The 14341-nt window shown below is 23.3% G+C and overlaps 4 protein-coding genes across 4 annotated transcripts; 1 reads left to right on the top strand and 3 right to left on the bottom strand.

Moving 5' to 3' along the window:
* Nucleotides 1-436: 436 nt before the first annotated feature.
* LOC102681505 (polycomb protein EED-like) lies at nt 437-3444 on the bottom strand. The gene is made up of 3 exons (XM_006615671.2): nt 3308-3444; nt 3036-3193; nt 437-2379 (listed from the first exon to the last, which is right to left on the bottom strand). The coding sequence occupies exon 3, from the start codon at nt 2233-2235 to the stop codon at nt 952-954; it is 1284 nt and encodes a 427-aa protein (XP_006615734.1). The 5' UTR covers nt 2236-2379; nt 3036-3193; nt 3308-3444; the 3' UTR covers nt 437-951.
* A 1970-nt stretch (nt 3445-5414) lies between these two features.
* Nucleotides 5415-6748, top strand: LOC102681240 (malignant T-cell-amplified sequence 1 homolog). The gene is made up of 6 exons (XM_006615669.2): nt 5415-5649; nt 5733-5885; nt 5956-6056; nt 6156-6289; nt 6370-6437; nt 6516-6748. Exons 1-6 carry the CDS (start codon nt 5639-5641, stop codon nt 6595-6597), a joined length of 549 nt encoding a protein of 182 aa, XP_006615732.1. The 5' UTR covers nt 5415-5638; the 3' UTR covers nt 6598-6748.
* Nucleotides 6734-10015, bottom strand: LOC102681372 (SWI/SNF-related matrix-associated actin-dependent regulator of chromatin subfamily E member 1-like). The gene is made up of 10 exons (XM_006615670.2): nt 9720-10015; nt 9588-9634; nt 9426-9506; nt 9124-9330; nt 8968-9052; nt 8778-8900; nt 8546-8718; nt 8289-8390; nt 8038-8226; nt 6734-7960 (listed from the first exon to the last, which is right to left on the bottom strand). The coding sequence occupies exons 1-10, from the start codon at nt 9781-9783 to the stop codon at nt 6887-6889; spliced, it is 2145 nt and encodes a 714-aa protein (XP_006615733.1). The 5' UTR covers nt 9784-10015; the 3' UTR covers nt 6734-6886.
* A 550-nt stretch (nt 10016-10565) lies between these two features.
* On the bottom strand, nt 10566-12317 carry LOC102681119 (vacuolar protein-sorting-associated protein 36). Its single transcript, XM_006615668.2, has 6 exons — nt 12107-12317; nt 11855-12050; nt 11396-11757; nt 11173-11337; nt 10888-11103; nt 10566-10829 (listed from the first exon to the last, which is right to left on the bottom strand). The coding sequence occupies exons 1-6, from the start codon at nt 12200-12202 to the stop codon at nt 10656-10658; spliced, it is 1209 nt and encodes a 402-aa protein (XP_006615731.1). The 5' UTR covers nt 12203-12317; the 3' UTR covers nt 10566-10655.
* Nucleotides 12318-14341: the final 2024 nt, after the last annotated feature.

Genomic DNA, 14341 nt, shown 5'->3' with positions numbered 1-14341 from the left:
TTTTCCAAATTTTCATCATTTTCTTTTTTTTTTTTTTAACTAATTATGAAATTATATTTATTGTAATTTTATATATTTTTATAAATTATAAATTAATCACTGAAAAATATTATACTACAAATATTATGAAAATTATAAGTAATTAAAAAAAATTGTAATGTATAAAATTTTTACATGAACAAAATTATTTTAATTATAAAAAATTATAGAAAAAATTAGAAATCATTTTGAATATAAGAAAGAATTTTTTTGATGCTTCATTCTATATCATTGTTATTTCTGTTTATTAATTGATCATTTTAGTTATATATAAATGCTATATATATCATTTAGTTAATTTATAAAAAAAAATTAATTTTCTTTATTATAATAAAATAGTTTTGAAAAATAGGTTCAGATTAAAGTGTAATTATAAAATGAAATATATCAATATATATATATATATATAAAATAACTTTATTTTATGGAATAATCATACTAGTGCACAAAATATTATGTAGAAAAAATTAGACCTATGCATATTTTCTATAGTTGCTATAAGTGCTATAAGATTTAACATAATTATTATGTTAAATCTTTCCAAACGTTTTTTATATAAAAAATTAATTTTTTATTTTTTATGAAAAGGATATTATAATTAGTAATAAAATATATAAATATGTGAATTTTAATTTTTTCATAAATTACTTATGAATCAAAATTATTATTGTAGAATTATAAAATTATTAGTTATAAAACACTAATGTAAGTTTATAATTTACTATTTATAGTATATATAAAGGCAGTAATAAGCATTTAAAATACAGCATATTATGTAAATATAAAGGCACCACTTTATGTACAGGGTGATATAAACTCTATGTATGTATATGAAACAAAAATGAAAATGTATGATTAATGACATTGCTTTTGGGAACAATAGAGAAAGAATCACCCTGTATTATGGAAATATTAATGTTCACGATTCCATCTCCATACAGTAGCATCATCACAAACGCATAATAAAACTGAACCATCTCTGCTTAAACTAGTTTGACGTATAGGTGCAGTACATCTAGGATGTTGAAGTGAATAACAGCGTGCTTGACCAGGTTCATCAACTTCTAAATCCCATACATATGTTCTACCCACTTGGTTTCCTAATGCTATTGTACGTTGCCAAAAGTCCATTGAGAATCTGATAAACCATATATCACATTCTTTAAATTCAAACCTATGTAAGACAGTTGCACTTGTTTCTCCATTACGTAATTGAGAATCTTCTAGCCGTCCTGGTTTCCAACAAACAATACAATTTTCACAAGATTTGCTTAAAATAAAATCACCATACCATTTAACGCAATCAACATAATTACGATGAACATCACGTGTAGTAAAATCCGGAAAATGTTGAAGTATTGAATCAAAAGGTCTTCCATTACGACTAGGATTACAATAATAGGATTGTTTTATTGCTTCTTGCATATCTGATTTATCTAATGACCATAATTTTAAAGCATGATCCATACCACATGAAATAATACGTTCTCCTTTCATATCAAAGTCTGCACTTAATACTTCATCTCTATGACCTTCTACACCACCAAATATTGCTATACATACATCAGTTTTTATATTCCATAGTCTAAGAGCATGATCTTTTGATGCTGAAAGCAATATGTTTGGATCTTTAGGATGAATTTTTAATTCATTTATTGCATGACCATGACCAATATAATGTTTAATGCAAGTCATAGTTACAGGACTTATAACTCTTACAACACCACGTGATCCAGCTACTGCTAGTAAAGGTTTTCCAGAATCATCATAAGTCCAAGTACAAGTATAAAAATTTTCTTCTGGATCAGGATCTGCATAACACTGACGTAATCTAATATTTCCTCCTTGTGGACATTCATAAATGCTTACTCGATTGCTTCCCACAGAAGCAAATATTAATGGTTCACCTTCTTTTAAATGATGGTTAAATTGTACTCCAAACAATGGCTGTCCATGGTCTTCTTTAATACTGCAGCAATATTTATAAAGAGGTTTATCTGTACATGGTTTATATTTTGCTGTTTTACTTCTACGTCGTCCTTTTCTTCTGTAACGAGCACTGCGGGTAGGTGTATCACTACGATGAGTACCAGCTGTTGAATTACTACCAATACTACATTCAGTTTCATCACTATCATTTTCACTATCTTCTTGACTAGAGGCATATGCTTGACTTTTGCTGCTTGTTTTCTTCATTTCAATATTAAAACTATAAATTCAAGTTTTATAAAATTCTATATCATTAGTCCGTCCAATAACAGGAATTCCACTTGTTATACCCAATATAGCTTCTATTAAATTTAATATTCTATTACCTAATTGAACACAAATTTGTGGCTTCTAAAAAAATATATAAAAATTAATATAATATAATTTAATTTATAATAATTATTATAAATTATAAAAAAAAAAAGAATTAAAATGCAATATGCATTCTATAACCAAATAAAGTGAAATTTTGAGAAGGAGAAGGATGTATACATGATGGATTTAAAATATCTCAAATCTAATATTGAAATTGAGAATATAAAAATAAAATATAAAACAATTCCTTGAACATTCTTGGAATCTATCATTATAATTATAATTAGAATTCTTATCATATTATCTATAAGGAAGTCGATTTTTTATTAATCTATTTGTTCCAAATTTTGGATATTGTCCACTGTGATATATTTGATTATGATTTATAGAAACAATAGATAAATTGTCACACTGTATTAACATACATTGCAAAAACATGCATGTATAAACAGAATTCAATATATCATATCAAAAGTTTTTTATTAATATATTTCTTAAATTAATAAAGACTTCAAACTAAAATTTTATATTTAGAAAATTTTAATTTTATATTCTTAATATAATCAAATTTTATATTATTATATTATAATTTTATATTAATGTTTTCCTTATTTCCCCCAAAATTTCAGTTTGTTTGATCATGAGATGCATATTGTACTATATTTAAAAAAAGAATATATATATAAACTTACAAAAACATTAGCAGACAAAAATCGAATATTATATTTCTCTCTTATTTTTGCTGATTTATGAGAAGTTAATCCCATACTATTTGAAATCCCTCTGCAATTTACAAGACATACAGCTCCAGAAATAATATAATGTTCATCTACAAGATTAATATTTGTTTCTACCTTAAATAATATTTCTTTACATTAGTATTTACACATTAAAAACATTATATATAAACATATAAACATAATTATTAAAAAGTAAGTTATATAATTATTAAAAATAAACTTACTTCAGATAAAGAATGTGTAGTTTTCCAATCAAAAACAAAAATAATAAAATCTATGCTAAGATTTAAATTCAAGCGTATAACTTCATCAACAAGCTCACATTGATGTACAACAATATGCCATTTTCTTTCTTTTGCACTTTCATGTAATCCTTCAGAAACTTTATGACATAATTCTGCTTGTCCTATAACCTAAAGTTATTCTTAATGTACAAATCCTGTTTTATATGAAAAAATTTTATCTTTGAAAACTTAACCTCATTAAATTTAATATTTTAAAAATGATAAAAGAAATGTATATAAAAAATAATAAAAAATTTTTATAAATATGTAAATATAATAAATAATTTTATGATAATATATTTTATTATAATGAATTTAAATAAATATAACAATATTCTAAATATTGATAAATTATAATATTGATAAAATATAATCTTAAATTAAATTTTTTTTATATTTTTTTCTATTTAAATTTATAAATGTAAAATAGAAATTTTTTTAATAATTTAAATATTTATATTTTATAATAAATATCTAAAAATAAAAATTTAATAAAATAATATTTATATTTTACTTTTTTATTTATTAGATTAGTTTTACATTATATATAAAAAGATTTACGTTTAAGAAAATATAATTATAAAATAAAAATAAATACAAAAAATAATTAAAAAATTTCAAACATACCAAAATCGAAACTAAACAATTATTTCGATGTACATTACAATTAGTAAGTATCCCCGCCATATTTCCATAGTTACCAATTGCATTAAAAAAATGTAAAATTCAAAAGTTAAAATCAAAAATAAATAATTATAGTTATTATTATTGTACTATTTATTATCATTATTAACTTAAGTATTTATTTTAGTTAAATTTTGAGACATTAAATTTTGAATTTTTTGTCCTAGATTATATAAATTTTGATTTACAAAGATAATAAATTGAATGTTAAAATTCAATAGTTCAAAAATTATTGCATGTAAAATATAAAATTTTGCATTTTTAGGAATTTTTTGTGATATATTTTATATGATTTTTGATTTTTATTCTAATTCAGTCAAATAATAGAAAAATATTCAAATTATTTTTCATTTAAAGAAAAATAATAAATTCCATATAATACAATATTTCTATACAATTAATACTGTAATATATACTTATTTATTCAATGAAAAATATTTTTAATATATTTTTTTTAAAATATAATTTAAATATGTGAAAAAATATTTTATATATATTGAATATTATTTATATATATGTAATAATATATGTAAAATTCTTAATATAACTTATAAAGCATTTATAAACATAGATTAACATTGATTTTTATCCCCATTGCAATCATAACATTTTACACAGCTATTTCTAAAGTTCTATAAGAATTCTATAAAAATCGTTATTTTTTAAGTATTAAACATCTTTAAAAAATAACGCTATTTTTGATTTTTTATCTTATTTTACTTTGTCTTTAAAACATTATTTTTAACATTCAAGAAATAATATTGACGATTAATTTTCATTCTTATATTATTTACTTATTATTACATTTAATCTTCTGCGTTCAAGAGAGTTAGTTAATTTTATTATATTCTTTAACATATCGATTAAACATCTTAAAAATTTTAAATTATTAATATATTATATTATAATTAATATTTATTTATATATATAAATAAATTTAACTTTAATATTTATCAAAAAAATATTTGTTGATTTTACTAACTTTTACTAACTTTTATGATTAAATATAATTTCTACATAATTTACATTTACGTAGAGAGTAAGGTATATCAAACATTCTAATTTTAAGATTATCATCACTATTATTTTTATTTTATTCACTCAGATATAAAGGAAAAATTAATAAAGAAATATCTAAATAAACTCTACTAAAAACTGAACAAACTAGAGATATTATATATATAGATATTTTTTGAATATTTTATAGTATCTTTATATTACACATCCTTTGTCTTGTAATTAATCTTTTTGTAATTAGTTTTTTAGATAGGCAACTCATTATGCTTGCATTAGAGTTTTAGTGTATTTAGTAGTGTTATTTAAATATGACTAGAGACTTTCATTTATTTGCCTCATGTTTTTTTACGCAATATTTCAGAATATAGGAACACAAAGTTCCATTGTTAGGGATATCCTGCATCTTGTATTCTATATCTTGTCTGTAGTATTTGAATATTCATATGCAACGTATACCGGGTAGCAGTCATTTATAAAATAAAATTGATATCAAGAATTAATTAATTGAATGTATTTTTTATATATTAATAGTTTTGTGATATTTAATATTATCTTATAAACAAGAGGAAAATGTTTAAAAAGTATGTGTAGCATTTCGTCTAGTAAAATAACATAACCTAGTTTAATACTATTAAAAATACTATTACTATTGATATTTTATTAGATTTGACGAAAAAGATAGTATTTCTGGTATACAACAATTAAAATCATCAGTTCAAAAAGGAATTCGTTCAAAGCTTTTGGAGCTTTATCCTTATTTAGAAGGTTATGTTGATGCTATAATTCCAAAAAAAGATGCTTTTCGTATTATAAAATGGTAAGTTCTTTCAAAATTAATTTATTTTAAATTTAATATAATTTTAAATTTATTATTATTTTATGATTAGTCATGATCATATAGAGATTATAGTGAATGCAACAGGAGATCTTCTATTCTTTCGTCAACGTGAAGGACCCTGGATGCCTACTTTAAGATTGTTACATAAATGTAAGTTATATTTTTTTAGATATAATAAACAGTTTGATTAATAGAAAGGTAATTTTACACAAAAAATTTATTTTGTTTTAATATATTTAAAAATTTTAGACCCATTTTTTCTGCCAATGCAACAAGTTGATAAAGGTGCTATACGGTTTGTTCTTAGTGGAGCTAATATTATGTGTCCTGGTTTAACATCAAAAGGTGCAAAGATGACACCTGTAGAAAAGGGAACAGTTGTTGTATCCTTTATTAAAATAAAATAATATAAAATAAATTTTTTATTTAAGAATTTAAATATAATTCTTAACTTGAAAAATAGGCTGTTATGGCAGAAGGTAAGCAACATGCTTTAGCTGTAGGCGTTACTACTTTGTCAACAGAAGATATGTAAGTAAATAAAATTTACAATAATTTATATATAAAAAATATGAAAAATATTGTTCTTTATAATAATGTAATTTACAGAATTAAGGTGAACAAAGGAATAGGCATAGAGAATTGTCATTATTTAAATGATGGACTTTGGCAAATGAAATCTGTGAAATAAAAGACTGATGTACATTATTTGAGATGTAATGTACAGATATCTTAACTATTGTATGAATGTATCTTTTGGCATTTTTAAAAATGAGATGTGCTGTGAAATGATAATTTTAATTACAATTATTATTTTCAAAATAAAAAAGATTAATAATGCATTTTTATTGTACAAATTGAATGAATATGACAATTTTATTATAACTATTTAAATGCATCAATATTATTTAAATGTATTTTATGATTCACATAAAATCAATAGAAGTCTATAAATGAATGTATGTAGTTATAAAAAATACTTAACCAGATCCTGATTTAATATCTGTCTGACCTTCTTGATTTTCTGAAGAAACAGAACGTTCACTTTCACAATGTCCTGATGCTAAAGAATATGATGAATTATTAGCATCAGAAGTTGGTACAGAAGTTGGTGCAGAAGCTGTACTTGAACCTGGTACACTGTTATTAGTAGTATTATTTTCTCCAACAGCATGAGGAGATTGTGGATGATAATGAGGACTATGTGGACTATGAGGACCATGGGTATGAGGACGACCTGTGGTATGTGGTGAATATTGTGAATATGGTTGATGATAATATGGATGTGCATATTGAGGATATGGTTGATGATATGGTTGTTGTTGAGAATAAGCATAAGAAGGATGAGGAGGTCTTGGAGCTAATGGAACATTTTGAGCCTGCTGAGTAGGTCCTGGTTGATATTGTTGGCTATAGCCTTGATTTAGTGGAATCATCTGAGGAGTATGTGGATTAGAAACTGGTCCTTGAGGTGGAAGCACCTGAGTTCCTTGTGTTCCTTGTGTTCCTTGATGAGATGATATTGAATGATTAGCTAACATTGCTTGTTGATGAGGATTATGTTGCATAGGAGGAGCTGGTGAAGAAACAGGAGGTATAGTCGGTGTATTTGCAGATGCATTTGCATTTGTAGGTGTGTTTGTATTAGCAGTTACTGCTACACCAGCAACTGCTGTTGTAGTAGGTTGTTGTGGTTGTAAAGATGGTTGTGACTGTTGAGTTGATGGCTGTTGTTGCTGCTGTTGATGTGATTGAGATGATTGTTGATGTTGTGTTGATGATGGTTGTTGTTGCGGTTGTGATTGTGAAGAAGATTGTTGTTGTTGTGATGATGGCGGCGGCGGCGGTGTTTGTTGTTGTTGCTGTTGCTGTATTGGACTAATAGTCCCACAATACATTCCAGAATTAGATGTATGTTGATTAGAATTTCCTTGAGTTGATGAGGATTCTGATTTATTTTCAATATATGGTGGTGAAGATGTTTCTTTTTTAATTTCATTATTAGGTTTTTCAGATCCATTTGTCTTTTTATCTATTGCATCATTATCAGGAACCTATAAAGCATTGATAATAAATTACTGTTATATTATTGATAATAAATTAAAATTATAATTGTACGAATAATATTTACATCAGATGGAGTTTCATCATTAGTAGGGGCAGGAGTTGGAGTAGGAGTAGAATTTGGAGTTGATTCACTTGAAGGAGGTCCATCTGAACGATTTTCTTCTGCACCTCTTAATTTATCTCGTCTAAGTGCTTCATATTGTCGTTCTACCATTTTATTAAATGTTTCTTCATCTACAGCTGGTTTACAATGCTGAAAGAAATATTTTTTATTATTTGTTAGGATATTTATATCATTAAAAAATAATAACTTACTTTTTTTAATTCTTCTTGAAATATTTCACTTGTCTCAATAAATTTACGTTTTTTTGCTTCAAATTTTTCTTCTATTTGTTGCAATTCTGCTTCAAGTTTTTTCTATAATATTCAAAGTTTTAAAATATAATAATTAAATTTATTATTATTATTATTTATTAAATATTAATATATTATTATTTAATTAAAAATTATATTATATAATTAAATATAAAATTGTATTATTTAATTAAAAATGTTTTGTTATACATATATACCTGATGCATTGTTAAGGATTGTACTTGACGACGTAGTACTTGCATTCGTTGTGTAGTGACAACAGAGCGAACATCAGGAACTACAGTATCACTAAATATCTCGTTAATAAGACGATGATTTCGAGTATATCGAGAATACGCAACGTGTTTTACAGAATATCCATCATCTTGATCTACAAAATAAAAAAATATATACAATATTTTCTTGTTTAAATTATATAAATTTATATACCATCATCATCTTCTGCAGGTAAAATATCTATTCTTCTATCTTGAGCTGCTTGTCCTTTGGTACTGCCAGATGAACGTTCATGACTTTCTCGTTCATCATTATTTTGTTGTGCGGCGCATAATGCTGTATTTAAAAAAAAAAGTTATATTAAGAAGTTTATATAAAATAAATATATTTATAAAATATTTACCAGATTTTCCTCTATTTTTAGCTGCAATATAAGCTAAATATGCAGGTGAATTGTGATAAGTTTTTAAACTTTTTTCATATTCAACCTATTTAACATATATATAATATTAATATTTATTTTTATAACTATATGAAATAATATCAATATGATTTTGACCTTTTCTGCTTCATATTCTTCAATAAATTCTGTTTTATCTTCCTCTGGTAAATCTCTCCACATTTGTCCAATAATTTTTCCTATTTCCCATAATTTTAATTCTGGATTTTGAGCTTTTACTTGATCCCAAACTTTTCTGCTATATCTCATATAAGGCATAAGAGGTTTCTCTGGTGGTTTAGGTGGTTTGGGCATACGAGAATCAGCCTTTAATTAATATGAAAAAAATTTCATAGATTAATAAGAATATTTCTAAATTATTATATTCAATATTATAATACTTATAATATAGAAATACATACGTTTGTATTTTTCCCAACTTTTTGAGGTATAAATCCTGGATGACTATGAGGTGTTTGAATAAATGGACTTTGTGCATCTTTCTATTAATTATTATAAAAGTTAATTTCATATTCTAAAATGTATGTACATATATATATAATTTATATAAAATATATACTTACAGTATTAGTTGAACTACTACTACTTCCACCTGATGCTCTAAGTCGTTCTGAAATATAGTTATTTTTTTTTAATGATTTATAGATGAAAAAATATTAAATATAACCAAACGATTTGAGGTTAATAATGCTTACGATTAGATGCAACGATATTTGACGTAGCCATAGCTACTTGCTTATAATTCGGAGGTAAAGCCATTTTGTATACTGATTAAGTTTTAGTTTCTTAAAAATATAACAAACACATATAATAATATATAAATATTGTTAATTTATATGTTCTAAAGTAATTCATTCAATTATATATCTAATACTTAGAATTCATTTCACCGTTCATCTTATAATATATTGAGTACTATTAAGAACTGAGAAGTTAGCTCAAGGTTGAGACAATACTCGTTCGCCTTTATACGATGTTATGTGATTTTATCTGCAGATGCACGATTTTCGACCAATACGCATTTTTATTTTTATGATTGTATTGGATCTATCAGAAATAACCAATCAGATTTTACTATTATTTTCTTTCTCTCAATAATGTGTAAGTATTGTCAACTTATTAAAATTACTAAATATATATTACTATAATTTGAAATTAAATAAAATTTCTCTAGTTGTTTTCATAATTCATTGGTTAAACTAAATTTCTAATGTTATTCATTTTATAAATAAATTATTGTAATATTTATAACAAATAAAATATTTATTTACAAATATAATTTATGTATATATAATACATATATTATATATAATTTTTAAAAATTACATTTTAATAATTTTATATTTAAATCATTTTTTTAAACATATAAAAAAATTATCGATTGAGGTGTTTTAATTTAAAAAAAAAGTCAGTCATTTTTCTTTACTTTATAATATAACATATTTTTGTAGTATATGCTGATTTAATAATTAATTTTAATTTATTCTAAATATGTAATATTCTAATATGTATGAAAACACAAAAAATGTTATTTTAAATTATTTTTAAATTATTTTATTATCAAAAAAATAATATATTTTTAAAATATATTAACGCGATTTATATTTATATAATAATAAAGAAATTGGCAGTTAATTATTTTTTTCAAGAAATAAATTAGGATAGAACCTTAAAGCTTCAATTGTATCATCTCTGCAAGCTTTTCCTTTTTTTTCTGTAACTAATAATCGTTCCCGTGCTAAAAGAACTGATATACCTTCTGATTGAGCAAGTTCTTCTGCTGTTAAAGATCCTTTTTTTTTTATCTGTAACAAAGAGTAGAAGTTAAGCTTCATATAAAAATTATTTGAAAATATTACTTACAAGATCAGCTATAATATCAATTATGGTATTATCATCATGTGATCGAGCTTGAAGAACCATAACTCCGCTATCAAACACTCTCAATACTATAGGTAAATCTAAAGAAGCTAGCTGTCTACTAGCATTTAATAAATCTTCTGGTGATAAAAGTTCCAAGCCTCTTGCTCTATTTACACGACAATAAACATCTGTTAATGTCATCATTCCTCCAACTTCCTGTCAAATGGAATTTATTAAGTGTTTATTATGTATTTTAAGTTGTTAAAAATTATTAGAAATATTAACTTTAATTGGCTCTTCTAAAATATCTGCAAGTTGTTTTGCTAATTGCTTGAAATATTCATTACTATTCTTGTATGCATCTCTGGTAACAGGATCATCAATGCCAAGACTCATTAAGTAAGATTTAAATCTAACTGTTTCATCTTCTGTGATATCTCCTTGTCTCTCCTGCAATTGTCTTTGATTATGAATGTCAATTTTATAAAATAATCTTGTTGAGAATCACCCGTATTTTTGTTGAGATAGTTTTTGAAATGGAAACCATGTCTTTGGCCACTTCCATGAGTTTCTTAAGATCTTGAAAAGCCATTGATATACTTTCATCTGTTGCTTTCTGTTGTTCCTGAAGACTTCTTTCAATACCTATAATACCAGTTCGTGTCTTTATTTGTGGTAAAGGTTTATTAATATCTCCACTATTTTTTATATTAGTATCAGGATGATTTAAAGGCATAATAGGTGTTAATTCCCAAATTCGTCTCATAATAGTATCAGATAAATGTGTATGAAAATTTGGATCTAAACCTTCTTTAAATGATATTTTAATATAATTATATATACTATTATCTAATGGACCAGGCATTTTATCTACAAAAAAAATATAATAAATTTAATAATTTGAATTTATATAATTTTAAAAATTTTAGATATTGATAGATAAATATATTTTTTATAATTAATGTACCAATTGGAGCTTCAGAAAGATGTATAATAATTTTTTTACTACGTCCAAAAGAAAATGGACCAGGAATTTCTTCCTCAAAATAAACTATATGACGAAGAAACAATGAAAGACAGGTATAACCACGTGATATATCACCAGGTCTGCCCCAAAGAAATCTGTGACTTGTAAGCACTAATTCACCACTTTCAAAATTTGTCTGTCAAAAAAATGAAGGTTATGTTTTATTCTATGTGAATAGTTAATTATACATACTTTAACATCTCCATCGTACAAACATATGCCAAAATCGCGTCTTATGTAAATTTCATTTAGAAAAAGTCGAGAATCAGCGTATTCAAATCTATTCATTATTTTTGTAAGTTAAAAATAGAAATTAAATATTTTTTTAAGACCACGTAATATTCTTGAATTCTAAATAGTTTTATTAGCAACTTTGATGTATTTAACACAAGATGTCCTCCAATTTCTATATACTTATATATACAAGTTACATATATATCATTTACTGTAAAAATAACATACGATTTTAAAAAAAACGAGAATCATTATTAAAACATAATATTAAAATTCCAAATTAAAAATTCTGTATTTGGAATTTATTTATAAAACTCTACCAATAAAAAAACAAATAAAAATAGTTTTTTCAACAATTTAAAAACTATTTTTTATCTAATTTTTTATAATTATTGTTGATAATACTTATAATTTATTAAAATTTCCTGATAATATAATAAAATAATAATTGATTGTTTTTGATTATAATTAATATTAAGCTGTATCTTTGAATAATTTAAAAATAAAATATTTATAAGCTCAAATTAAAAAAATTAAAAAATTATATATTAAGAATTTATATATAATTAGAATTTATATATAATAAGAATTTATATATAATAATTTATATATAATAGAATTTATATATATATAAGGATTTAAGTGTAAATTACGAAGTGGATGACATTAATTATTACTTTAAATATATTTGTTTCGAATTTATTCAATAAAGGAATCGTGTAAATAGAACCGCAACCATGAGTAACAATGACCATGTATAGTTAATATGTGATTTTTTTGTGTATTGATTGCACACTTGTATAGTGATTAACGGTTTTCATTTATAATATATTTCTTTTCACTTTTTAATAATAATAAGATTGATTTCTTTTTGTTTATAGCTATTATAGCATATAATATAATGTGTAACAATACACTTTATACCTTTCGCAAGCACAAGCTCGAACGTACCTTATCTTAAGGGATATGTTATTATTGTTAAAATTAATAATTTTAAATGTAGACAAATTTTCATGTACATCTTTTCATTCGATGAATATTTAATATATAATAAATATACATGTAACATCGAGAGAGGAAGAGATCATAAAACTGAAGAATAAATATACGTACAATCAATGATCAAATTGAACTATTTAATGATGTACATGTAATTTGCTTTTACATTTTTTTTTTTTAGAAACAAATAAGTTATAGACTGAATCAATTAAAATTACTATCAAAAAGGTTATGAAGTTTTTATTTATATTTATTTTAAATTTAAATTAAATTTTATTTTAAATTTAAATTATAATTAAAAAATATCCGAGAAAGAAATTCTTTTTCTTATGTATCAATAAGAGAAATAGATTTTTAAAAATTTTTTTTATAGTAATGATAAAATAATAATAAAATAATATTATTAAAATCATTTATAAATTATATAATAAAATTAATAGTATTTAATAATTTGTTATTTTTGTTATTAAAATTCTGCGAAGTTATTTAAATGATTCAGTCTATATTGAAATATATATACATAAATATTTTAACAAGTCCCTTAAGTTTATTTAAGTAGAATATTCTTAGTAATTTATTTGAGTACTTTTAAATATTTTAAAATTGTATCTTCCACAATTTCTGATTTTTTTTTAATCTGATGGTACGCACGAGCATAATCCAAAATGTAATTAGGAAGAGCTTGGCAAGGATTGTTCTTCAAAAAGTTTCATCTTAATCAATAGATACAAAGATTAATGCATATATAGGGTGAGGTGAATGTGCCCTTATTATATCACAGAGAGGCGTAACAAAAATATAAAACAATTTAAATTTTATAGTATTTTTCTATGAATCATACACTCATGCAACGACTACGCGTTGCGATTCGTCCCACAATTTCGATCGCTTTTATAAATTATAAAGCATTGTAATTTTCCATGAATTCTGATAGTGAATTAATATATGATTTGTAATTAATAAAAATTGTATACACAATTTTATGTATGATTTTTTTGTATGATTAATCATACAAAAGAAAAATAATTAAGAAAAAAACATTTATTATATATTTCAATAAAATATTATGTTCGTTCAATGAAAAAAAAAAAATATTTTTATAAATATATAACGTTTTAAAAGAAAATATTTTACATATATAAGTAGTAATAAATGATGGAAATAAAATATTATAATCTAATTACAACATACGAA

This window comes from Apis dorsata, unplaced genomic scaffold, assembly GCF_000469605.1.
Source record: "Apis dorsata unplaced genomic scaffold, Apis dorsata 1.3 scaffold_231, whole genome shotgun sequence".
Classification (NCBI taxonomy): Eukaryota; Metazoa; Arthropoda; class Insecta; order Hymenoptera; family Apidae; genus Apis; species Apis dorsata.
This window is presented reverse-complemented; position numbering and strand designations above follow the sequence as displayed.

Bases quoted from the DNA above. Each gene is read 5' to 3' on its own strand.
- LOC102681505 (XM_006615671.2), bottom strand. From the start codon at position 2,235: ATGAAGAAAACAAGCAGCAAAAGTCAAGCATATGCCTCTAGTCAAGAA.
- LOC102681240 (XM_006615669.2), top strand. The intron at 5,886-5,955 runs GTAAGTTCTTTC...TTTTATGATTAG, and splicing joins GCTTTTCGTATTATAAAATG to TCATGATCATATAGAGATTA. The intron at 6,057-6,155 runs GTAAGTTATATT...TAAAAATTTTAG, and splicing joins TTTAAGATTGTTACATAAAT to ACCCATTTTTTCTGCCAATG.
- LOC102681372 (XM_006615670.2), bottom strand. From the start codon at position 9,783: ATGGCTTTACCTCCGAATTATAAGCAAGTAGCTATGGCTACGTCAAAT. The intron at 9,635-9,719 runs GTAAGCATTATT...ACTATATTTCAG, and splicing joins AAATATCGTTGCATCTAATC to AACGACTTAGAGCATCAGGT. The intron at 9,053-9,123 runs GTCAAAATCATA...TATGTTAAATAG, and splicing joins AAGAATATGAAGCAGAAAAG to GTTGAATATGAAAAAAGTTT.
- LOC102681119 (XM_006615668.2), bottom strand. From the start codon at position 12,202: ATGAATAGATTTGAATACGCTGATTCTCGACTTTTTCTAAATGAAATT. The intron at 11,338-11,395 runs GTGATTCTCAAC...AGACAATTGCAG, and splicing joins CTATCTCAACAAAAATACGG to GAGAGACAAGGAGATATCAC. The intron at 11,104-11,172 runs GTTAATATTTCT...TCCATTTGACAG, and splicing joins TTTTAGAAGAGCCAATTAAA to GAAGTTGGAGGAATGATGAC.